The sequence below is a fragment of the Leopardus geoffroyi genome, chromosome E2 (genome assembly GCF_018350155.1).
Source record: "Leopardus geoffroyi isolate Oge1 chromosome E2, O.geoffroyi_Oge1_pat1.0, whole genome shotgun sequence".
In the NCBI taxonomy this organism is placed as follows: Eukaryota; Metazoa; Chordata; class Mammalia; order Carnivora; family Felidae; genus Leopardus; species Leopardus geoffroyi.
The window spans coordinates 43,505,997-43,527,580 of NC_059335.1; the positions used below are offsets into that span (position 1 = coordinate 43,505,997).

At 47.3% G+C, this 21,584-nt stretch overlaps 3 protein-coding genes across 5 annotated transcripts in view; 1 reads left to right on the forward strand and 2 right to left on the reverse strand.

Annotated features, from left to right (window-relative positions):
* Positions 1-8,052: 8,052 nt before the first annotated feature.
* Positions 8,053-10,561, reverse strand: DPEP2NB (DPEP2 neighbor). Its single transcript, XM_045443258.1, has 2 exons — positions 10,138-10,561; positions 8,053-9,003 (listed from the first exon to the last, which is right to left on the reverse strand). Exons 1-2 carry the CDS (start codon positions 10,202-10,204, stop codon positions 8,705-8,707), a joined length of 366 nt encoding a protein of 121 aa, XP_045299214.1. The 5' UTR covers positions 10,205-10,561; the 3' UTR covers positions 8,053-8,704.
* Positions 10,562-13,011: 2,450 nt separating this feature from the next.
* Positions 13,012-14,873, reverse strand: DDX28 (DEAD-box helicase 28). Its single transcript, XM_045443245.1, has one exon. It carries the CDS (start codon positions 14,871-14,873, stop codon positions 13,254-13,256), a length of 1,620 nt encoding a protein of 539 aa, XP_045299201.1. The 3' UTR covers positions 13,012-13,253.
* DUS2 (dihydrouridine synthase 2) overlaps positions 14,843-21,584 on the forward strand; it is a 51,053-nt gene continuing 44,311 nt past the window's right edge. Inside the window, exon 1 of one of the 3 annotated variants that reach the window (XM_045443247.1) lies at positions 14,843-14,953. In XM_045443247.1, the coding sequence (XP_045299203.1) occupies positions 14,905-14,953 (49 nt within the window). In that variant the 5' untranslated portion in view covers positions 14,843-14,904. Of the gene's footprint in view, positions 15,448-21,584 lie in introns of all 3 variants that reach the window. The other 2 variants (XM_045443248.1, XM_045443246.1) reach the window with 2 other exon arrangements.

A 21,584-nucleotide genomic window follows, 5' to 3' on the forward strand; every position in this document is an offset into this window, starting at 1 on the left:
GTCCTAAGGAAAGCCCTGGCATTTGGGTTCCTCTGAAGGCCCCACCTCCATTTTAGCCTCAGGCCTTCACCCTAGCTGCCTTCTCCAGGAACCACCTCCCTTTATACACCTCACAAATGGGGATGGCATCTTCTGGAAGCTCTGCCACTGAGAGGCTTCAGAGTTTCTGACCAAACTCCTTCATCCCCAGCCTCCCAAGGTTCTGCTGTGAACCTTGGCACCCCCTGGAGCTGCTTCACCTTTGGAACCTTTTCCAGGTGGCAGGAGTGACCAGCGCAGAGGTAGTGACCTAAGTCTGAACACTAGAGACCTTAGAAACCATCCTAGAAAGGAAATGAGCAAAACTTTTCCAGAGCTACCTAGGAGGGGACAGGTCCCAGCTTGGGTATGTTTGAGTGTTTGGGCATGTGATGGTGTCCAGTGTCCAGGGAGTGGCACTGTGCTGAAGGTGGGTCTACTCTCTGACTACTGCAGCTGCAGGGGTCTTTAGGCAGCCCCACTACCGGAATGTGAGTCCCCTAGGGTATGTCTGTGCCCTGGGTGGCTGGGGAACCCAAACTCAGACTGGTCTCTCTCCTCTCTTTCCCCCTGATGCTGGTCAGCAGCCCCACGTCCACCCACGCAGCCAGCAGAGTGGAGAAAGGGAGGAAAAACTCTTGGGTCCTCTGATCTCCAGGGCAAAAACGTTGGTTTGGGGGATAAACAACTTATCTGTTCCACTCTTGTTAGCATCTCCCCTCCCCCCCCCCCCGCCCCCAGGAAGTGGGGAGTATAAACAATGGGGAAGAGGTAAAAAGTCTATTCAAATAAATAGCTGCTGACAGAGAAATGAGAAGGGAGAATTTAGTTTTTCGAGTTTTTTTTTTTTAAAGCTTTTCTCCAGGGGCCAGATGTCTTACGCCCCAAGACTTGGAAGAAACTCTAGCCCAGTAGAGACAGTCTGTGCTGAACCATAAAAAGTGGGTACCATCTCTGTAGAAGATTAGTTATGCGGCACAATTTTTTCATAATGTTTAACTTCAGTCCTTAAACAGTCTGGCACTGCTAGTCATGGCCTTGAAATGACCGTATAAAGTCAGGCACAGAAACACAGACATACCCAGACCCTTATACACTCAGGGACATGTGCATACTCTTACTCAAGTAGCAAGCAGATTTCAGCCATCTGGGTGGCCTGTTCTCTTTTTGACCTTGCCCAAGACTGTCTCTCTGCTCTGTCCTGTGGAGGAGGAAATAAGTACACACTAGTGAAATAAGTACACACTGTCTGTGGACAGACCTGGACAATTTGGGGAAAGAGCATGCTGGCTATGGACAGAAGAAGAAACAGGGGAGGCAGGGAAGCCCAGGGCCTGGCTCCAGAGCTGACCTGAATGTCATCTGTGATGCTTTCCACCCTCTGCCCACTTCTCTCCTTAACAGCATCTCCATATCCTTCTGGTTCAACCTCCAAACATCTACCAGTTGTGTCTCTTCTTCATTCCCACTACCTCTTCCCCAGTACTGGTAACCTTTATCTCTCATCCTCTCCTGGTGTCCCCACCTCCAGTCCTTTCCCCAGTGTGCAGTCAGACATATCTCTCTTTGAAAAAAAAACTTGTCGTCCTCTTGCCTAAAGTTCTGCCATGGCTTCCCATTGCTCTTAGGATATAGGTTTCCCCACGAGCTGCAATCAGAACTTTCCCATGAAACCTTTCATAAGTCAGAACGGTGTAAACTGAGGGTATCCCCTGCTTTCTGGAAGTTTGCATTATGCCACTTTGCTTTTACAAAAGATCTACTTTAGTACTTGTTTTTGCCAGTCAAAAGAAATCTGAAGAGGATTTTTGCTTTTAGGAAGAAAGCCATTACCATACCAACGTAGGTCTGGCTACCACATTCCATTATCTGGCTTTCAATTCCTGGCAAGTGTCCCACTGGCCTCTCCAGTCTCAGCAAATGGCACAAATCCTCCCCCCCCCCCCTTCCCTTGCTGCCTACTACCACAGGGCCTTGTTACGTGCTATCCCCTTAGCCTCCACCTGGTGGGGCTATTGAAGCAGGGCCAGCACAGGAAATCTTGACACCAGGTAGGGGTATGTGAGTAAGCACCTTCTCTTTTAATTCTTTACCTGTGCAGTGTTTACCTAAATCAAGATCTGCAGAGGAGGCAGTGGTAGAAACAGGCTTCTGCTGGGACGAAGCTTAGTACTGTGGCAGAGCTGACCCACCCCCTCTGATCTCCAGTGTATTACAAGAATATGCGAGGAAGAAAAATGGCGACTGACTGGTAATTACACAGACCACTTCACATGCTCATAGTGCAGGGGGATGGGGTGGGGGGGCTTCCTCAGTATCCAGCATTGCCCAGGTGGTGTTCATCCTCATTCAGGGCTCCTTGCTCCTAGAGACTCATGCTGCCCCTGCTTCTTTCTGGGTGTTGCTCTGGTTCCATTGGCACGATGACTGACATAGCCAAATTCTCAAGAAACAGCAGTCTCCCTGGCCAAAAGACAGCTTGGCCACCACGGACACACATCCTCTAATCACAAAGCTGAGGCTACCTTTCCAGAAGTGACCAACAGCTAGCACATTTTCCTTCTTCAAAAGGCAGCCACCATCTGCTCTGCTACAAGTGCAGTAAGCCCTAATGCATCTGTGTTCCCTGCTTCCACCTGGCCTTCTCCCAAATCCCCAGCTTTGTCTTCCATGTCCTTGCCAGCCTTTCTGCCCATCTCGGGTCTCTTGCAGCCAGGCTCTGCCTGACTTCAGGCAGTATGGAAGATCCAGTACACAAGGTCCCCAGAGCAAAGTCACAATGGTGTCTGACAGGCTTTAAGTGTCTGACTGGGCTGCTTCCTGGGACCAGATATTCTGGTGTTTTAAGTGTAAAGTCCACAGGGCTTGGGACTCTTGTCCTGCATGCTGTCCCATGTTCTTGAGGTAGTGCATCAGCTGGGGGGAGGCTAGAGGGGCATGAGGTACAGGAGATCTACTGAGGAAGATCCTACAGGGCATCCCTGGGATTCAGATGGCACCTTCTGGACTGTGATATGCAGTTACCTAGAGAGGGGGGCATATCATGGAGAACTCTAATCCAAACCCTCTTTGGTGACTTACCCCCTTCCTTCCTTCCTTCCTTCCTTCCTTTTATTTTTAAGAGAGAGAGAGAGAGCATGAATGGCGGAGAGGAGTAGAGGGAAAGAAAGAGAATCCCAAGCATGTTCCATGCTCAGTGCGGAGCCTGACAAAGGGCTCGATCCCACGACTCTGGGATCACAACCTGAGCCAAAATCAAGAGTCAGACACTCAATGGACTGAACCATCCAGGTACCTCTACCCTCTTTAAATTTTTTTTTAATGTTTGTTTATTTTTTGAGGGGCGGGGGAGAGAGAGAGAGCATGCATGCAAGCGGGGAAGAGGCAGAGAGAGGGAGGCAGAGGCAGACTCCAGGCTCTGAGCTGTCAGCACAGAGCCCAATGCAGGGCTCGAACTCATGAGTCATGAGGTCATGACCTGAGCTGAAGTCGGCTGCTTCACTGACTGAGCCACACAGATGCCCCACCTCTACCCTCTTTAGAAACAGGAACATGGGGGCACCTGTGTGGCTCAGTCAGTTAAGCGTCCGACTCTTGGTTTCGGCTCAGGTCATGATCTCATGGTTTGTGGGATCGAGCCCCACGTTGGGCTCTATGCTGACAGTGCAGAGCCTGCTTGGAATTCTCTCTCTCCTCTCTCTCTGCTCCTAACCCCATACTCTCTCTCTCTCTCTCTGTGTCTCTCTCTCAAAATAAATAAACATTAAAACCAAAAATAAAAACAGGAACATGGATGAGCCTCTGAGATTGCTCTGGTTCAGGTTTGCTGGAACTTCTCCCCCCCCCCCCCCCCAACGCTTTGTCTTCATCTGCCTCCTCCTCACAGAAGTCTGCAGCGGCTGGCCTGGACGAAGCTGGGATGTGAACTCCGTGAGGCCATGACCACCATATTCTGGCCCCTAGTACCACACCTGCACACAACAAATGTTCAACCAACATTCGTGGAAGAGCTCAGGAGACTTCTGCCTTTCCTTCCTTCAGGGAGTAAGAGCATGTGATAACAGTAACAACGGGTCAGAGCAGTCAAAGTTACTGTGTGTCCAGAACTGTGCTGCCAGTTTGATGTGTTTCAGTCCATTAAATCTTAACAATGGCCCACAAGGTAGGTTTTTACCAGCCTCATTTTCTAGGTAGGAAAACTGAGGTTCAGCTGGATAAAGCTGGCAGGTGGAGCTGAGACCTGAAACCAAAATTCCCTTATTCCTAGATTTTCAAGCTTTGATCCCTCTAATTCTGTTCTTCATCTGTGACCACTCCAGGTATAAAGCAGTTGCCCCAGCTAATAGATGCCCTTTCTTAACCTCGGTATACCTCTGTCGGAAGACCTCCCTGAATCCAAATCCAGAACACTGGGCAGGGGGATTCATGAATTTGGGTCACCTCGTGAGGACAATGGGACTGAGTTTGTGGTGGAGGAATGTACTTAGCCTTTTGATTTCCAGGGCTCTCTGGGGCCCCAGGCCAGAGTTACTCAGAGTTTTTATCTCTTTGGGCTCCTCCTCTGTGGGTGCTCCAGGCCCTGAAGAAAGAGAACTTTGGAGAATGACTGCCAGCCATTTCATAAGGTCTGTCCTGTTTGCTTCTGCACATGGCACTCATCTCCTGTTCACCACTGCCAGGCTCGCCAAAGTTGGACTAGACTGGCTCTGTCTTCAGTGTGGCCTTACAGGACATAAGGAAGCCATCTAGGGAAGCCAGCAGTAGTAGAGAGAGTAGCCTACTAGCCCTAGGACATAACCCTCCTTGACCCTGGGGGAAGGGGAGGAAAGTTAGGGAGACCAGCAGCTGGACAGGCAGATGACCACATCATGCCCTTCTGGCCAAGTCAGATAGGGGTTCCACAGACTTCTTGACTTCCAGCTGCTGCCTCTCTCACCAGGAGGGGCTTTAAGCCCCTTACATCATCTGTTTGTCTAGACATTCACTACTGATCAGCCCCTGGAGCTGGCCCTTTACTGGGATACGCAGTGAGGGGGCTGGACGAGTCTTCAGTTGTCTACCACATCTGCTGACATAAACATCCAGAAGGGTGGGCTGTGTGGACACCAGGTGTCGGGAACCAGCTCTGATCAAACAAACATCTACCATCTGGCGTATGTGATTTGTCGTTTAGCCTCAAGCTCAGACATGCTATCTCTTTGTTCAACCTGGCGTGCTTGTCTCTGAGGCCTGTCAGATCTGCAACAACATGCTACATGGCACACCCTGCCTCAGAGCCCTCCGTGCCTCCTGTGTTTATGCAGGAACTCTGCCTTCCTCTGCCTGGCTGCCGTGGCTCACGCCAGCTAGTTTACCCTATGACGCTGACCACCCGAGTCCTCACTGATTCCAAATCTGGCTGAACATCTGGCTGTACCTGATGCTGCACCTTTTTAAACTTAGGGTTACTTTCAATTTAATTTATTTATTAGGGTAATTTCAAACATAAAGTAGAAGAGTGTATTGAACACTTATGTACCAATCATCCAGCTTCAACAATCATGGATGGCCCATTTTGTTTCATTTATACCTTACTCATCCCCTTCTACAGAATATTTTTAAGGCAGATCAAACATTTAGTCCTTCCATATTTAAGTTTGCATCTCTAAAAGATAACAGCTTCTTTTAAAAGGCAATTACCATAACGTTATGGCACCTAAAAGAGTCAACAATACTTCCTCAATATCATCAATTATCTATTCTGTTCAAATTTCCCTGGTTGCCTAATTTTTAAATAATTGTTTTAATTATAATGTAGATAAAGCCAACTGCATTGCATTTGTTGTTGTTCCTCTTCTTTCTTCCTTGCAATTTATTTGTTGAAAAAATCATGTCCTTTGTCATTTAGAGTTTTCTGTGTTGGAATTTGCTGATTGTATTCCATGGTGTTCTTTTACAGGTTCCTCGGTCACTTGTATTTGCTATGAAATCATGATTATGAGAAAAATGTAAAACTGCAGATGTCCAGATCCCACCCTAAAAATGTATTCAGTAGGACTGATACAGGTGCTGGGGATCTCTGGTTTTCCTAGGAGCCCCAGGTGAATCTGTTTGCCTCATGTTTGGGAACTGCCAACCTACCTGACTCCTCTAGGATCGCAAATCTTCCTCAGTCACACCAAGTATCAGCAATGTAAGGTTCTAATCTCCAGTGGTAGGGAGTGGGAGCTGCTGCAGGAAGAGGCATTAGCTGTCTTTTGTGGGTTAGTTGAGACTCAAAGTGGGAATGCCCCATGCAGGGCCTGTGCCTCCTTCCTCTAACCCAGGTTAGGGAAACTCCTTAAGTTATCAGGACCTTTCCTGGCCTTGAGGGTGTCTAGGGAGGAGCAAGACTCTCCCTGTTGTGGCCCTTGAGGGTGTGTGTGCCATCCACAGGGTGAGTGGCTTCATCTGGGCCTGAGGGCTACATGCTGCTGACAGTGCCCCCTTTTGATGTGGGATGCTGAGGCGGGTGGGCCTAGCACAGAGGCCCACACACACCCTGTGCTCTTTCTTCTCTGATGATCTTCTCTCACCCCCACTCCCCAGGACCAATTGTCCCCGTAACTGCTGAGAGAGACATTTATCGGTAACAGCCAGCATCTCACTGCCATGGCACACCGTAGTTGGAATGATCTTCTTAGCATCTATATCTGATCATTTCACCACTCTGCTCAACTCCCACCTAGGATTTCCCCTCACACTTCAGATCCACATTCCTCAACATGGCTGACAAGGCCTGCTATGGTCTGGCCCATGTCTACTTTTCCAACCATCTCTTTCTTCTCTTTCTTCTCTGCCCACACTGACCTTTCTATTGGTCCTAGAACAGGCCAGCCTCATTCCTACCTCAGGGTCTTTGCACTTGCCATTTCCTCCTCCAAAAATAGTTTCCTTCCAGCTCTTCACAGGATTCCCTCACATCTTCACTGTCACCTCCTCAAAGAAGCCTTCCCTGCTTACCTTGTGGAACCTAGCACCCCCTCATCACACTATACTCTTATCCTATTTTACTTTTCTTTATAGCAGGAATAATTTAAACTATATAAATTTACTTGTCTCTTTAGTTTGTGGGTATTTTGAAGAGAGGGGTTTCAATCATCTTATTCACTGATATACTCCAAGCAACTAGCAGGTGCTCAATAAATATTTGTTGAGTAAATTGGATAGTGGATTGACACACAGAACATCTTCTCAGTCCTGCCTCCCATCTCCTTACACACACACACACACACACACACACACACACACACACACAACAGGGGGAAGTTCTCATCAAGCTCACCATTTTTTTTTTATTTTTTTAACGTTTTATTTATTTTTGAGACAGAGAGAGACAGAGCACGAACGGGGAAGGGGCAGAGAGAGAGGGAGACACAGAATCGGAAGCAGGCTCCAGGCTCTGAGCCATCAGCCCAGAGCCTGACGCGGGGCTCGAACTCATGGACCGCGAGATCGTGACCTGAGCCGAAGTCGGACGCTTAACCAACTGAGCCACCCAGGCGCCCCAAGCTCACCATTTTTTAAAGTTTATTTATTTACTTTGAGAGAGAGAGAGTGAGCGACAGAGAGCGAGAGTGAGAGCAAGAGTGAAAGCGAGAGCAAGAGAGAGACAGAGAGAGAGAGAGAGAGAGAGAGAGAGAGAGAGCATGAGCCGGGGAGGGGCTGAGAGAGAGAGGGAGACAGAGAGTCCCAAGCAGGCTCCCTGATGTCAGTGTGCAGCCCGACACAGGGCTCAATCTTACGAACTGTGAGATGATGACCTCAGCCGAAATGAAGAATCAGACGTTTAACCAATTGAACCACCCAGCCACCCTTGGGCTCCTAAGGAACCTGCCTGTGTCCTGCCCCAATTTGCACGGCTGTCATTATGGTAGCCACACAGAAGCTGCACTCACGGGTCTTTTTTGGAGGCAGAAGGTGTTAGAGCACCAGATACCCCATGTGGAAATGTACTTCAAGGGAAAAGGGAGATTTGGGGCCTGGCCTTGGACAAGCTGGATTTCAAGTCAAATATGTTAGAGAAAACCATTTTATTGAACAGTAAGAAATCCCACTGGGGCTAAGAAGGACTGGGAATGAAGGAGCGCGTGAGCCTCAGTGGTGGCGCCACCCAACTCTCCCTTTTCTTCCTGCTCTGGGGAGCGGGTCTTCCTGGGTTTCCTTATTCTACCTCCTGCCACTCCAGACAAGAGGCTCCCTCGGTAGACCCAGATTGCTTTTTTCAGTTTAAAAAAGTCCAGCTCCTCTTGGTTTAATTGGTGACTGCTGGCAATGACTCAGGGCAAGAGTCCATCTGATGGACTGAGTCCCTGCTAAGGCCACTCTGAACCCTCCCTCTGCTCCTGCATCCTCCTTGGTTCAAAGAGTGCAAACTTTGCTTTCTTCTCCCCGAGAAGGGACTCTACAGGATTGAGTGGAGAAACATCAGGTTTTCTTCCAGGCCAGTTTTGGCTCTGGGATGTTCAGAGCAGGCTTTCATTTCAAACCTCAGCTTCTATGGCTCCTTGCCCATGGCCAGTTAGTATGGAAGGAGGCTCCTGGCTGAAGAAGGCTCAGACAGAATGGCTCAGATTCTAATCTCCAGTGGTGGGCAGTGGGGGGTCACTTCAGGAAGAGGCATTAGCTGTCTTAGACAGTTAAATGTTTGCCATTCCTGTAAAGTGGCTCAGTCAGCAAGCTTCTTTGGGGTCGTCCTCCTGCCACCATGCTTCAATCGCCGAATTTGGGGGCTGGAGCAACCTACGTCTTTATTTGACTCTGCCATAGCTCGACGTCTTTTGGGAGCCTGGCTGGGAATTGGTTTCTCTGCTTCTGTCTTTGCTGGGGTGGCCACAGGAGCATCCCCATAGGTCCGGTAGCCACCAATCAGGCAGTACGTCTCCCCATGCCAGCCCACCTGGGTTTCTCCACACCCTCGGTAGAGGACATGGTAGTGACCAGGTGTAGGAGAAGAGGGAGCCCCTGCTGTTGGAAAGAAAATCAGATCTAATCAGTCATTTCTGCTGTATACAGTGTCCTTCCAGGATCTACCCTCTCATGTCTCTCCCAGTTTCTGGCTGAAGACCTTTAATCTGCTTGGTATTCAAAACACAGCCTTGGCCAGTCACCCCAATGAGTCCCCTAGAGAAGGAACATGGCTGCAAAGGTGATTCTCTGGAGCTCATGGCAGCAGCAGGAGACCTGGAAATCTGTTCCCCATTCTCAGAGGAAACAGTAGAGCCTGAAAACAGTTGCAACCAGGATCCCCTCTGTCTCTCCCTTCCATAGGGGGGAAATTCCTAAGGTCTATAACTTCTGAAGCTTTAATGGAAATACCTTTCAAGTGTTGGAAAAAATAACCTAAAATAAATGGATTAAGAAACCCTCCCATCTCCTCTTGGGCAACTCCTTTTGGGCCCCATTCATACTGCCTGTTTCAACGACACTGTCCTCTAGCCCTCTAATATTTTTATCTAGATTAGAAAATGGCCAAATACTAAGGCAGAATGATCAGGAGGTTCAAAGACAGATTCTGGGTAGCAAGTCTAGGCTCACATCAACCCAACCTCCTGGGACATCATTTCATCAACCCTCCAGTCTTGGTATCACTTCATCACTCTCCTTGGCTCTTTTGTTCTGCCCGTGCACATGACACCACCACCCTTACCCCAGTACTCAGCAGCTCCGTCTGGGGTGTGTTTGAGGGGCCCCATGTGGATGTTTACACGACAGCATGGTGAAGGTGCCCGGGTTTGAAGGGGAGGTTCATGAGCGGACCTCAACGGTTCTTCCTCAAACTGCTCCATTTCTTACTTGCCAACAAAAATTCGCTCGACTTTTGCTAAGAGGCCAATCAGGAAAGGGTCAGAATGGAAGCAACTTGTAGCCCAAAGGGAAAGCTACAATTATAAAGTTTAGAAGCTTTCTGAATAGTTGCCCAGGGATGACATTTTATGTGTCTTCGGCAATGAGCAGGAACACTGTAGGTCCCTGAGGGCTATTACTTACAGTTGGAGAAGCTCAGAGGTGTGGCGGGCAAGCCCCAAAGCAACATGTGGCAGCCATGTGAAGTTGTGTGTACACCAGTGACTCTTGTACAGATGCCTGGCCTACGCTTACCTGCTGTGCTGCCCTCCCAGGGGACAGAGGACAAATTAGAGTGAACATAGAAGATCCGGTCAGACATTCTCTCTCAGGCATCCAAACAGACTGGTATCTGGTAGAGAACTGGTAGGGAAGCTTTCCTGAAAGCACCACGTTTGTGTAGTTACCCTGTCATGGTAACTGTGAAAAGGCCTGTGAGGTCATCACTACCCAGTGAGGTCACATAAGGAATCTGTGACTTGAGGGGCAGCTTTTAGGCTCTCTGAGTTTTATTGGAGGAGAGCAGAGTGGAGGCAGAGGAACACCCTGCCTGGGCCCTCCCATCTTTCTCCTCACCCAGCCACTCCCCGTGGAGCATACCTATAGGCTGGCACAGCCCCAGGGCCAAAAGAGGGCAAGAGAAACCCACATTCTGCCATTGGCTTGAGAGGCAAGATTAACCTAAGACACAGCCTGGTTGTCTGGTACTGACCCTAAGTATTCAATAGCTAGACAGGCAGAAATTTGTGTGGAAGGCTCCTTGGCAGTGGGCCTGAAAGACAAGTTAGATTTGGACCCATGGAGAGGTGAGGGAAGACATTCCAGCTGGGAATAATAAAAGCAAAGACAAGCTCTTACTGAACTTGTCATGCCCCAAATGTAAATTCATATACCCCTCACGTTTTTACAACTGAGGGCTCAAAAAACCAGGAGGTTAAGGGGCCTAGCCAAGGTTCCACAGGTAGTGGAGAAGTGTTCTGCTGGACGGTAGGACTTCATGTTGGGTTCTGGATTTATACCCGATAGAAATGTGTGGGCAAGCTCATCACATTTCAAAGTGACACTGGGAGAGATAGCAAACGTGTTCCAAGGCAAAATGAGGGTCCTGAATGGCTTCACAAAGTGGGAATAGTGGGCCCATTTTAATTTTTTTTTTTTTCAACGTTTATTTATTTTTGGGACAGAGAGAGACAGAGCATGAACGGGGGAGGGGCAGAGAGAGAGGAAGACACAGAATCGGAAACAGGCTCCAGGCTCTGAGCCATCAGCCCAGAGCCTGACGTGGGGCTCGAACTCACGGACCGCGAGATCGTGACCTGGCTGAAGTCGGACGCTTAACCGACTGCGCCACCCAGGCGCCCCTAGTGGGCCCATTTTAATATAAAATTCAAAACAAATTCATGACAAAATGACATAACACAAAATGACAACCTAATCATTACATTCATCTCTCCCCCCAAAAGGCAAATACTGTATTAACAATGCTACTACCACCATGAAAGGATGAAGCTTAGGATGGGCTTAGGAGAAGTCCAGGTGAAAAACGTGGTCAAACTGTGAAGAGGTGTTACTATGTTGGCTGGATCCTCCTGAGAGGAGGAGTAAATAGATAACTCTGCCCTTAGCCTGATCAGGCCTATAGGAAGGAACCATATTTGGGCCCGACTTTGATACGGTGCAGCCAAGGACTTCCTAGCAATGAGAGATAACCTTCTTTGTTAGGGGGCCCCCTGTTGCTGACCTCGAACATGCAAAGATGGGATGCTTGTTTCCTGGGGCAGTTGGGAAGGAGATATGTCCCGGAGGTAGAGAATGATTAGACCACTATTTTAGAGGTTGGGCAACCCTGGTTGAGAACCACATCATTTTCTATTCCTAAGTTGCTTGAATTAGTGTGATGCAAGTTAGGACACACAAAATCAGGTCTGCCCCTAGGGAGTGCTAGGAGGTAAAATGTGAAGGGGAGAGCTCTGGAGGAGGTTCATTCTGGCAGGTGGGCCAGCATAAGACCACTTAGATTCTCCAAGGCTCCAGAGAGATTATTGTCTGGGAACATCACTCTGACCTGGTGGGGTTACTGATACCTTATCAGGACCTGGCTGGGTCTCTGGGGAAAGCAGAATGGCATAGACAAATGGTTCTGAGCTCAGGAATCTGTACTTAAAAAAAAAAAAAAAAAAAAAAAGACTATTTTTAAGTAATCTCTCTGTCCATTGTGAGGCCTGAACTCACAACCCTGAGATCAAGAGTCGCATGCTCTAGTGACTGAGTCAGCCAGGGGCCCCTGGAATCTGTACTTTAGACAAGCCTCCTGGGCAGTTTTGCCACACTGATTCATGGACAGAGTGACCAAATTATTGTCCAAATTGGGTTGCTTTTGAGAGTCCAAGTGGGCACTATTAAAAGTTGGTAAATAACTCAACCCCCAGTGCAGACAGACCAGATTCTATCATACTTATGTGTATGATTTTGAGCAAGTTGTTTTATCCCTCTGAGCCTCAAGTTTCCTCACATGAAAAAGAGAGCTATGATTATACATTTAGTACAACATTGTCTTCTGGCAAAGATTGCCACGGGTCCATTTCTGTTCTCTGCCTCCTTACCTGTTTCAGTGTGTAAGTATTTTTAAGTTGTTTTGTGCAGTATTATATTTGACCTCAGCTGCTCCTCATTACTTAGGCTTATATAATGCTGCAGAAGCCGGAACCTAGGAGATAGTGAGAGGAAGTTATATGCTTATTTTGCCAATTTTGTAAACAGTTTTGTTTCTCTTCTCTTCCCCTGCCGTGAAGAGATGAGAAAGAAGGTAGAGCCTGGAAATGCTCACCAAGCAATACTTTTGTGTCGGCCCGTTTTTTATTCTTCTGCCAGTACTTCCCAGAGAGATTTCACCAAGAATGCCCAAGCTTGCCATGGGCACTGTTGGTGAAGAAAATCTCTGTACTGCTAGTCACATCCCCTTTCCCTTCTCTGGGGGCTTAATGGATGTTTTGGGGGCAGGAAATAAAATCTAAACGTTTATTAATTCAAACAGCAACTGAAAGAGCCTCTGTCCTAGGTGTGGTAGTCTGGAGTGTGAATCTTCTCACAATCCAATGAACACATCATTTACTGTTAGAAACTATGACATAATACAAAGACAAAAATCTACTTTATTTTTCATGAGTCATGTGAAAGCCCACAAGGAATCATCCTCAGTAGCTCATTCTCTACATCTGGCCACATCTTACCTTTGGAAGCCAGGTAGCAGCTCACCAGGGCTTCGGGGGGGGTGACTGGGCAGCCCAGGGCATCCTACGATAAGTGTACTCACCCACCCAGGACAAAGGGAAGGATCCCTGTTAATGTCATCATATTTAAGCTGGCTGCCATCAGATTTGCTGGGGCAAAGGCTCTCTCACTGAGGACCCTAGTCCTGGAAGGCTTCTCCTCCGGCGAGCTGCCAGCTCAATCTTCTGAACCAGGCTTACATCCCAGGGATGGGTTACAAAGCTGATGACAGTGCCAGGCACCTCACTCCCTACACGGCCCACCCTCCCGGCTCTGTGGATGTAGTCTTGCAGAGTGAGGGGGAAATCATAATTGACAACTAGGTCTACGTGGGAGCTGTCCAGGCCTCGAGAGGCTATGTCTGTGCAGAGAAGAATGTCTCGGGAGCCCTTCTGGAAGCACTGGAAGATACCGGCCCTCATTGAGGCTGGCATTTGTCCCTGCAGCCTTAGGTGTTGGATTTTGTGATCGTCCAGAATATATCCCAGCCAGTTCACAGTGCTTGAGCTATTACAGAACACTAGAACAGTTCCGGAGGGGCCAGTCCTATATACTTTGTCATGTTGCTTGAGGATCTGCACTAATTCAGTCACCTTCTCTGCTCCCTTCAGCCTCATAAATGTCTGTCTGACATGAGGCATGATGCAGTGGAGCTTGGAGCTGGTAATGGTGGTCAAAGAGTCTGGGCTGGCAACTTTACTCAGCAGTTGGCCTACACCTTCGGGAAATGTGGCCCCCACCAGCACTAACTGAGCTTTGGGATTGAAGGGGTCTTTTAAGTCAGCTGGGCCTTCTGCTATATAGCTCTTCTCCAAGATGTAGTCCATTAGTTCCAGGAAGCTTTCATCCAAAAGCGTGTCTGCCTCATCCAATACCAAATAGGAGAGCTGCTTCAGGCTGATTAGTTGGCTCTTCAAGGCCTTCCACAAAGCCCCTGGAGTGGCCACTAGTACATCTACTGGAGGTTGTTTGGACAGTTGCATTCGGATCCTACTCATGCCATGGCCTCCCCCTAGCTCCCGCACCTGAAGGCCCAAGGAGCTGCCCAAGGGCTGCGCCACGGCCCGCACCTGTTCGGCTAATTCTCGCGAAGGCACGAGGACCAGGCCTCGAGGAGCAGGCAGACTATGGGTGTCCAGGTTTGGTTGGCCCAAGAGCCGTTGAACCAGAGGTAGTAGGTATCCGAGAGTCTTGCCACTGCCGGTTTCCGCCGCGCAAAGGATGTGGCAGCCACGAAGTAGGGAGGGGATGGTGCTTGACTGCACGGTTGTAGGCCGAACGACTTCAGGAGCAGCCTCCTGTAGAGCACGCACCACGCGATGTTCCAGACCCAGATCAGCAAAGCTGCTCTTGGACGAGAGGTTCCGAAGAGCCGGCGCCTCGTGTTGCGCACGCTCGATGGAGAAGTGGTCCCGGCGGGAGCGCCGATTTTTCCAGCCACGCGAAGCTAGTGGCGCGCTCTCCCAGCGGCCCAGCGTGAGGCGCGCCGGCTGGTTCAACTCTGGCCGCCGCGCTGAGATCAGCAGCGGGCCAGGTCGCGCCAACACCAGCCGCTGGGGGCTCCGCCCGCTCTGCCGCTGTTCCTGCCGCCGCTGTAGAGCCCGCGGGATGCGCACCACGGGCAAGGGCTCGTCGGGACGGCGGACCACCAGGCCTCGTCGAGAAGCGAGAAGTAACCGAGATGCGAGCCACACCATCCGCGGCGGCCGTGTGAGATCCATAGTCCCTTTGGCATAGGAGAGGCGCACGGCAATGACGTCACGGGCGCGCAAGCCTCGAGGACGGTGTCTGGCGTGGCTCAGTAAGGCTTGCGGAGTCGGCGAACCGTGAGGAAGGAGGGGGAATCTGTAAAGTTCAACTGTGGTGAGGTCTGTAGGTCTGAACCGGGGTTGGTGACATCCAGACCCGGACCAACCTTGGGGAAAAGGGTGCGATGGAGGCAGGCTCCCGGGTCTGGCGATAAGCGGCGATGGAGGCCTGGCCTTTTGGACCAGAGGGCGGAGGGCTTCTGGTGATCGGGTGTCCGATCCCTGCCATTCTCCTTTCTTGCTCTCACCGCACCTTTGATGACTTGTCCAGTGCTGGTCTCCTCCTGTAAATTCGGAGGGTGCGGTAGTGCCTTCCCAAATATGGTCCACGCGCAAGGTCTGGTAATAAATGTTTGTTGAGACTCTGAATGAATGGTCAGGCCTGGGGGACAAGAGCCAGATGTCTTAGATCTAGGCACTCCCATTCCTCTTGGCCGAGAGCTGAGAGCCGAGAGGGCAAGCTCATGGCCTCTTTGTGAAGTGGGAGGTAAGACCTTCAGGCTTTATTTCAAGCCGACCCTTCTCTTTATACCTTTTCCCTTCTTTTTCACTCTCCATTCTCTTGCCACCACTCCCAACTTTTCATTCTGAACCTTACATTCTTGCAGTCTGCTCACCTCTACCAGCATCCCAGTCAGATAGCTAAATTGCTTGAATAGTGGTGAGGAGGGTACTTCTGCTCTGCTGAGTGATCAGATATGTGGGTTGCCTCACATAGCCCTAGTCAGACACAATATTTTACTTGAATTCAGATGTTTAGGTTACAAAACACCCGTGTCTTTTTTGTCTTTCTCTGACTGACTTCTTTCACTTAGCATTATACTTTCTAGATCATTCATCCATCCATGTTGTTGCTAATAGCAAGGTTTCATTCTTTATTAATTGCTGAATTATATATATGATATATATCATATATATGTATATATATGATATATATCATATATATCTATATATATGATATATATCATATATATGTATATATATGATATATATCATATATATGTATATATATATGTATCATGTGTGTGTGTGTGTGTGTGTGTTTATGGTCTTCTTTATTAAAATATCAAGGGACACTTAGGTTGCTTCCATGATTGGCTATTGTAAATAATGCTGCAATAAACATAGGGGTGCATATATTTTTTCAAATTAGTGTTTTCGTATTCTTTGGGTAAATACCCAGTAGTGGAATTGCTGGGTCATGTGGCAATTCTATTTTTAATTTTTTGAGGAACCTCCTTACTGTTTTCCACAGCGGTTATACCAGTTTGAATTCCCACCAACAGTGCAGGAGGGTTCCTTTTTCTCCACAGCCTCGCCAACAAATGTTGTTTCCAAAAAGATAAATACTTTTAAATTTTCAAATGCCATTTTGATATATAAGTAGACTTCCTGGAGAGTTACCTGTTGAATCAGCAGAGGAGAGAGTTTTGAGTAGTAACAGGGAACAGAGTCGTTGGATAGAGCAGTGACTCTGTAGTGAGGGTGATTTTGCATCCTTCCCTCCCTACCTGCCCGCCCCCCCCCCCCCCCCCCGCCCCAGGAGATTTTACAGAGGTTGGAGACATATTTAGTTGTCACATCTGGGAAGTTGCTACTGGCATCTAGTAGGTAGAGGCTGGGGATATTGCTAAACATTGTACAATGCATAGGAAAGCCCCTAACAAAAAATGATTATCTGACCAATACATGAATAGTGAGTTGTTGAGAAACCCTGCATACAGGATGAGGACTGAAGAGAGGCTGAGGTACATGTACTTTCCCTTTAGGTAGGCACATTTGGGAAGCTCTTGCACTGAGTCCGCCTCATCCCCAGAATCTGTAGCCAAGTACACTGATGCCATTGCTTGCTGTGCCCTTGAGATCAGGAACGTTGGGGACCCTGAAAATCATAAACACAAGAAAAAGTGATTCAAGAGAGTGAAGCTGGAGAAGAGAAGTTTAGGGAGTACAAAACTGTCCTCATGTATTTGGGCAGTGTACCAGATGGAAAAGAGATCAGGGGCACCTGGGTGGCTCAGTTGGTTAAGTGTCTGACTTTGGCTCAGGTCATGATCTCACAGTTTGTGAATTTGAGCCCCACATTGGGCTCTCTGCTGTCAGCGCAGAGCCTGTTTTGGATCCTGTCTCCCTCTCTCTGCCCCTCCCCTGCCCATGCTCTCGCTCTCTCTCTCTCTCTCTCTCTCAAAAATAAACATTAAAAAGAAAAGAAAAGAGATGAGGTATGCTGTGAGGTATACCATTCCAGAAGGCAGAACTAGGACCTATAGGTAACTGGCAGATTCTGAATTTGATACAAAGAACTGCTGTAACAACTAGAATTGCCCATATCTTTGTTGACACTCTGAATGAATGGTCAGACAGATTGTAATTCTATACTACTTTTATGATTCTTTTCAAGGACTCAGGGCTCCTTGTTTCTTAGCTATGTATATCTAACTCAACAGGTTTTATCCATTTGCATGTGCCACTGCTTATTTCAGATGTAAAACAAAGACTTGATTTGCACAAAGCCAGAACAGATACATTAAAAGAATTATCAGAAAAGAATACTACATAGGTATGTACTTGCATTTGGGTTCTGTCCAAATATTTGGGGCAGGGAAGCTGGTTAGTATATGGCTGCTTTCTCATCATGCTTGAGCTCTTACAATATGATTAACTCAGAATCTCATAAGGATTGGAATCTGTCTGAGCTGGTTTCTGCCTATGACCCTTAATTTCTTCTCAGTTCATCAGCCACTGAATAAGTCCCCTTTCTTTTCCTTCTGCTCACAGTAGACATTGAGTAACCTCTAGTTGTTATTGAGATACATGTTTTATAGTATAGTGCTCTAGAAATAAGAAAGGTTTACTTATTGTGGAAAGAATGTAAGCTCCTGGGAGTAGGGGCCTAACTTGGTAGTATTTTGTCCCAGGGCTGCCATGGTAATTCATATTGCCTGGTTACTCCGTAAGTTTTCAGCACAATTGTCCCTTGGATCTCAGCTGATAATGGTACAATCATTCATTCATTTATTCATTCAGTAACTATTTCCTGAGCACCATGTATGTGCTGGGTACTATTCAAAGAGACAGTGAACAAAACAGGAGTTTACATTCTGACTTAATTCGTTTGGGGTAAGGCCTGAACATTGGTATTTAAAAAAAAATTTTTTTTTAATGTTTATTCATCTTTTGAGACAGAGAGAGACAGAGCATGAACGGGAGAGGGTCAGAGAGCGAGGGAGACACAGACTCTGAAACAGGCTCCAGGCTCTGAGCTGTCAGCACAGAGCCCGACGCGGGGCTTGAACTCACGGACCATGAGATCAGACCTGGGCCGAAGTTGGACACTCAACCGACTGAACCACCCAGGTGCCCCTGAACATTGGTATTTTTTTAAGCCTTTCAGATGATTCTAACGTGCTGCCAGGTTTGAGAATCACAATACTTATAAATAAAGCATTTTGAGAATTGCAAGGCATTATAAAAATGAAAAGTGGCTATTAGTATTCCCTCCCTGTTCTTTCATTTCCCAGCCTACATCAGTGCTGTTGTGTAAGTACTGGCCATTTTCTTTTCAGCTCTTGTCATTATATGCCTAGACTATTTCACCTTCTTTCTAATCCAACTCCTTATCTCCTTCCTGTCCTTTACCTTCCAGCCCATCGTCTGTTGTGCAAGTGATCTTCCTAAGCACAGCCATGGCCGTGTCACCCCTTGACTCAAAAGCCATCAATGGATGCCCATGGCCTACAGCTTATCTCCTAGTCACTCTCCAGAATCTGGCTTCAACTTCATCTCCTGCTGCTTTCTTATCTGAATCTTGTTCACTCAAGTGGTAGCTCTCATTTGAGTAGGATAAAGAGCTTATAGTCCTTTACTGGGTGAGCAAGAGAGTGGGGTGGTATTTGTCTGCTCTGTAACCAAAACTGGAGGTACAAGGCACTTTATTTTTATTTACTTATTTATTTAATTTTATTTAGTTAATTATTTATTTTTTAATTTACATCCAAGTTAGTTAGCATATAGTGCAACAATGATTTCAGTAGATTTCTTAATGCCGCTTACCCATTTAGCCCATCCCCCCTCCCACAGTCCCTCCAGCAACCCTGTCTTTGTTTTCTATATTTAAGAGTCTCTTATGTTTTGTCCCCCTCCCTGTTTTTATGTTATTTTTACTTCCATTCCCTTATGTTCATCTGTTTTGTCTCTTAAAGTCCTCGTATGAGTGAAGTCATATGATATTTGTCTTTCTCTGGCTGACTAATTTTGCTTAGCATAATACCCTCTAGTTCCATCCATGTAGTTGCAAATGGCAAGATTTCATTCTTTCTGATTGCCAAGTAATACTCCATTGTGTGTGTGTGTGTGTACCACATCTTTTTTTAATTTTTTTTTTAATGTTTATATATTTTTGAGAAGAGAGAGACAGAGCATGAGCAGGGGAGGAGAGAGAAAGAGGGAGACACAGAATCTGAAGCAGGCTCCAGGCTCTGAGCTGTCAGCACAGAGCCCGATGTGGGGCTTGAACTCACAGACCGCGAGATCATGACCTGAGTCGAAGTCGGACGCTTAACCGACTGAGCCACCCAGGCGCCCCTACCACATCTTCTTTATCCATTCATCCATCGATGGACATTTGGGCTGTTTCCATACTTTGGCTATTGTCAATAGCGCTGCTATAAACACTGGGGTGCATGTTCCCCTTCGAAACAGCATACCTGTGTCTCTTGGATAAATACCTAGTAGCCCAATTGCTGGATCATAGGGTAGTTTTATTTTTAAATTTTTGAGGAACCTCCATACTGTTTCCAGAGTGGCTGCACCAGTTTGGATTCCCACCAGCAGTGCAAAAGAGATCCTCTTTCTCTGCATCCTCACCCCCATCTGTTGTTGCCTCAGTTGTTAGTGTTAGCCATTCTGACAGGTGTGAGGTGGTATCTCATTGTGATTTGATTTGTATTTCCCTGTGATGAGTGATGTTGAACATCTTTTCATGTGTCGATTGGCCATCTGGATGTCTTCTTTGGATAAGTGTCTATTCATGTCTTTTTCCCATTTCTTCACTGGGTTATTTGTTTCTTGGGTGTTGAGTTTGATAAGTTCTTTATAGATTTTGGATACTAACCCTTTAGCTGATATGTTATTTGATATGTCATTTGCAAACATCTTCTCCCATTCCATCGGTTACCTTTTAGTTTTTCTGATTGTTTCCTTTGCTGTGCAGAAGCTTTTTATCTTGATGAGGTCCCAAAGTTCATTTTTGCTTTTGTTTCCCTTGCCTCCAGAGACGTGTTGAGTAAGAAGTTGCTGTGGCCAAGGTCAAAGAGGTTTTTGCCTGCTTTCTCCTCTAAGATTAAAAAAAAATTTTTTTTAATGTTTATTTATATTTGAGAGAGAGAGAGAGAGAGAGCGCGCGCGCGCATGAGTGGGGGAGGGGCAGAGAGAGAAGGAGACACAGAATCTGAAGCAGGCTCCAGGCTCTGAGCTGTCAGCACAGAGCTTGACACGGGGCTCGAACTCCCAAACTGTGAGATCATGACCTGAGCTGAAGTCAGATGCTTAACTGAGCCACTCAGGTGCCCCTCTCCTCTAAGATTTTGATGGCTTTCTGTCTTACATTTAGGTTTTTCATCCATTTTGAGTTTATTTTTGTGTATGGTGTAAGAAAGTGGTCCAGGTTCATTTTTCTGCATGTCGCTGTCCAGTTTTCCCAACACCACTTGCTGAAGAGACTGTCTTTATTTCATTGGATGCTCTTTCCTGCTTTATCAAAGATTAGTTGGCCATATGTTTGTGGGTCCATATCTGGGTTCTTTATTCTGTTCCATTGATCTGAGTGTCTGTTCTTGTGCCAGTACCATATTGTCTTGATGATTACAGCTTTGTAATGCAGCTTGAAGTCTGGGACTGTGATGCCTCCAGCTTTGGTTTTCAAGATTGCTTTGGCTATTCGGGGTCTTTTCTGGTTCCATACAAATTTTGGGAGTGTTTGTTCTAGCTCTGTGAAGAATGCTGGTGTTATTTTGATAGGGGTTGTGATGAGGCACTTTAAATGCTCTGTGATAGAGCACATTTGTCTTTGATAGAGCTCTTCTGTGGCTGAAGCATGAACCATAAATTCTCGTTGCCACTTGACTTGTTAACTTCTTTTTACAACAAACTCTAAACACCTACATTATGCCAGACTGTGTGCTCTGTGACAGGACCTGGTGATGAGCAAGGTGCAGTGCTTGTCTTCACCTTGTGATGTGGGAGGCAGATTGATAGTTAGTTGCTCTTGGAATTACAAGAGTGTACTTAATGCTAAGAAAGACATGAGCTAAGAGGAGGTGCCCTTACTCTGGAAGGTAAGTGTCAGGGAAGGCTTTCTGGAGCAGGTGACATCTGTAGTGAGGTTCTGAAAGGCTACTGGAAGTCAGCCAGGTGGGGGAATAGGAATGTGTGTTCTATGTAGGGGCAACTTGTTCAGAGAGAGAGAGCAGGCCAATTTGGGAACTAGAAATACTTGAGAATAGCTGAAGCTTAGCATGGGGGAGGTAAGAGGGCAGGAGGCAAGTGATGAAAGATAGTGCTTCCGAGGAAGGCAGGGGGAGGACTTGTTTGCAATATTAAGGAGCTGCAACTTAATTCTAAGGG

What these genes read in the sequence shown, in the direction of transcription:
- DDX28 (XM_045443245.1), bottom strand. Translation starts at nt 14,873, where the DNA reads ATGGATCTCACACGGCCGCCGCGGATGGTGTGGCTCGCATCTCGGTTA.
- DPEP2NB (XM_045443258.1), bottom strand. Translation starts at nt 10,204, where the DNA reads ATGTCTGACCGGATCTTCTATGTTCACTCTAATTTGTCCTCTGTCCCC. An exon ending in CTGGGAGGGCAGCACAGCAG is followed by an intron (nt 9,004 to 10,137) that starts GTAAGCGTAGGC and finishes TCTTTCCAACAG; the next exon opens with CAGGGGCTCCCTCTTCTCCT.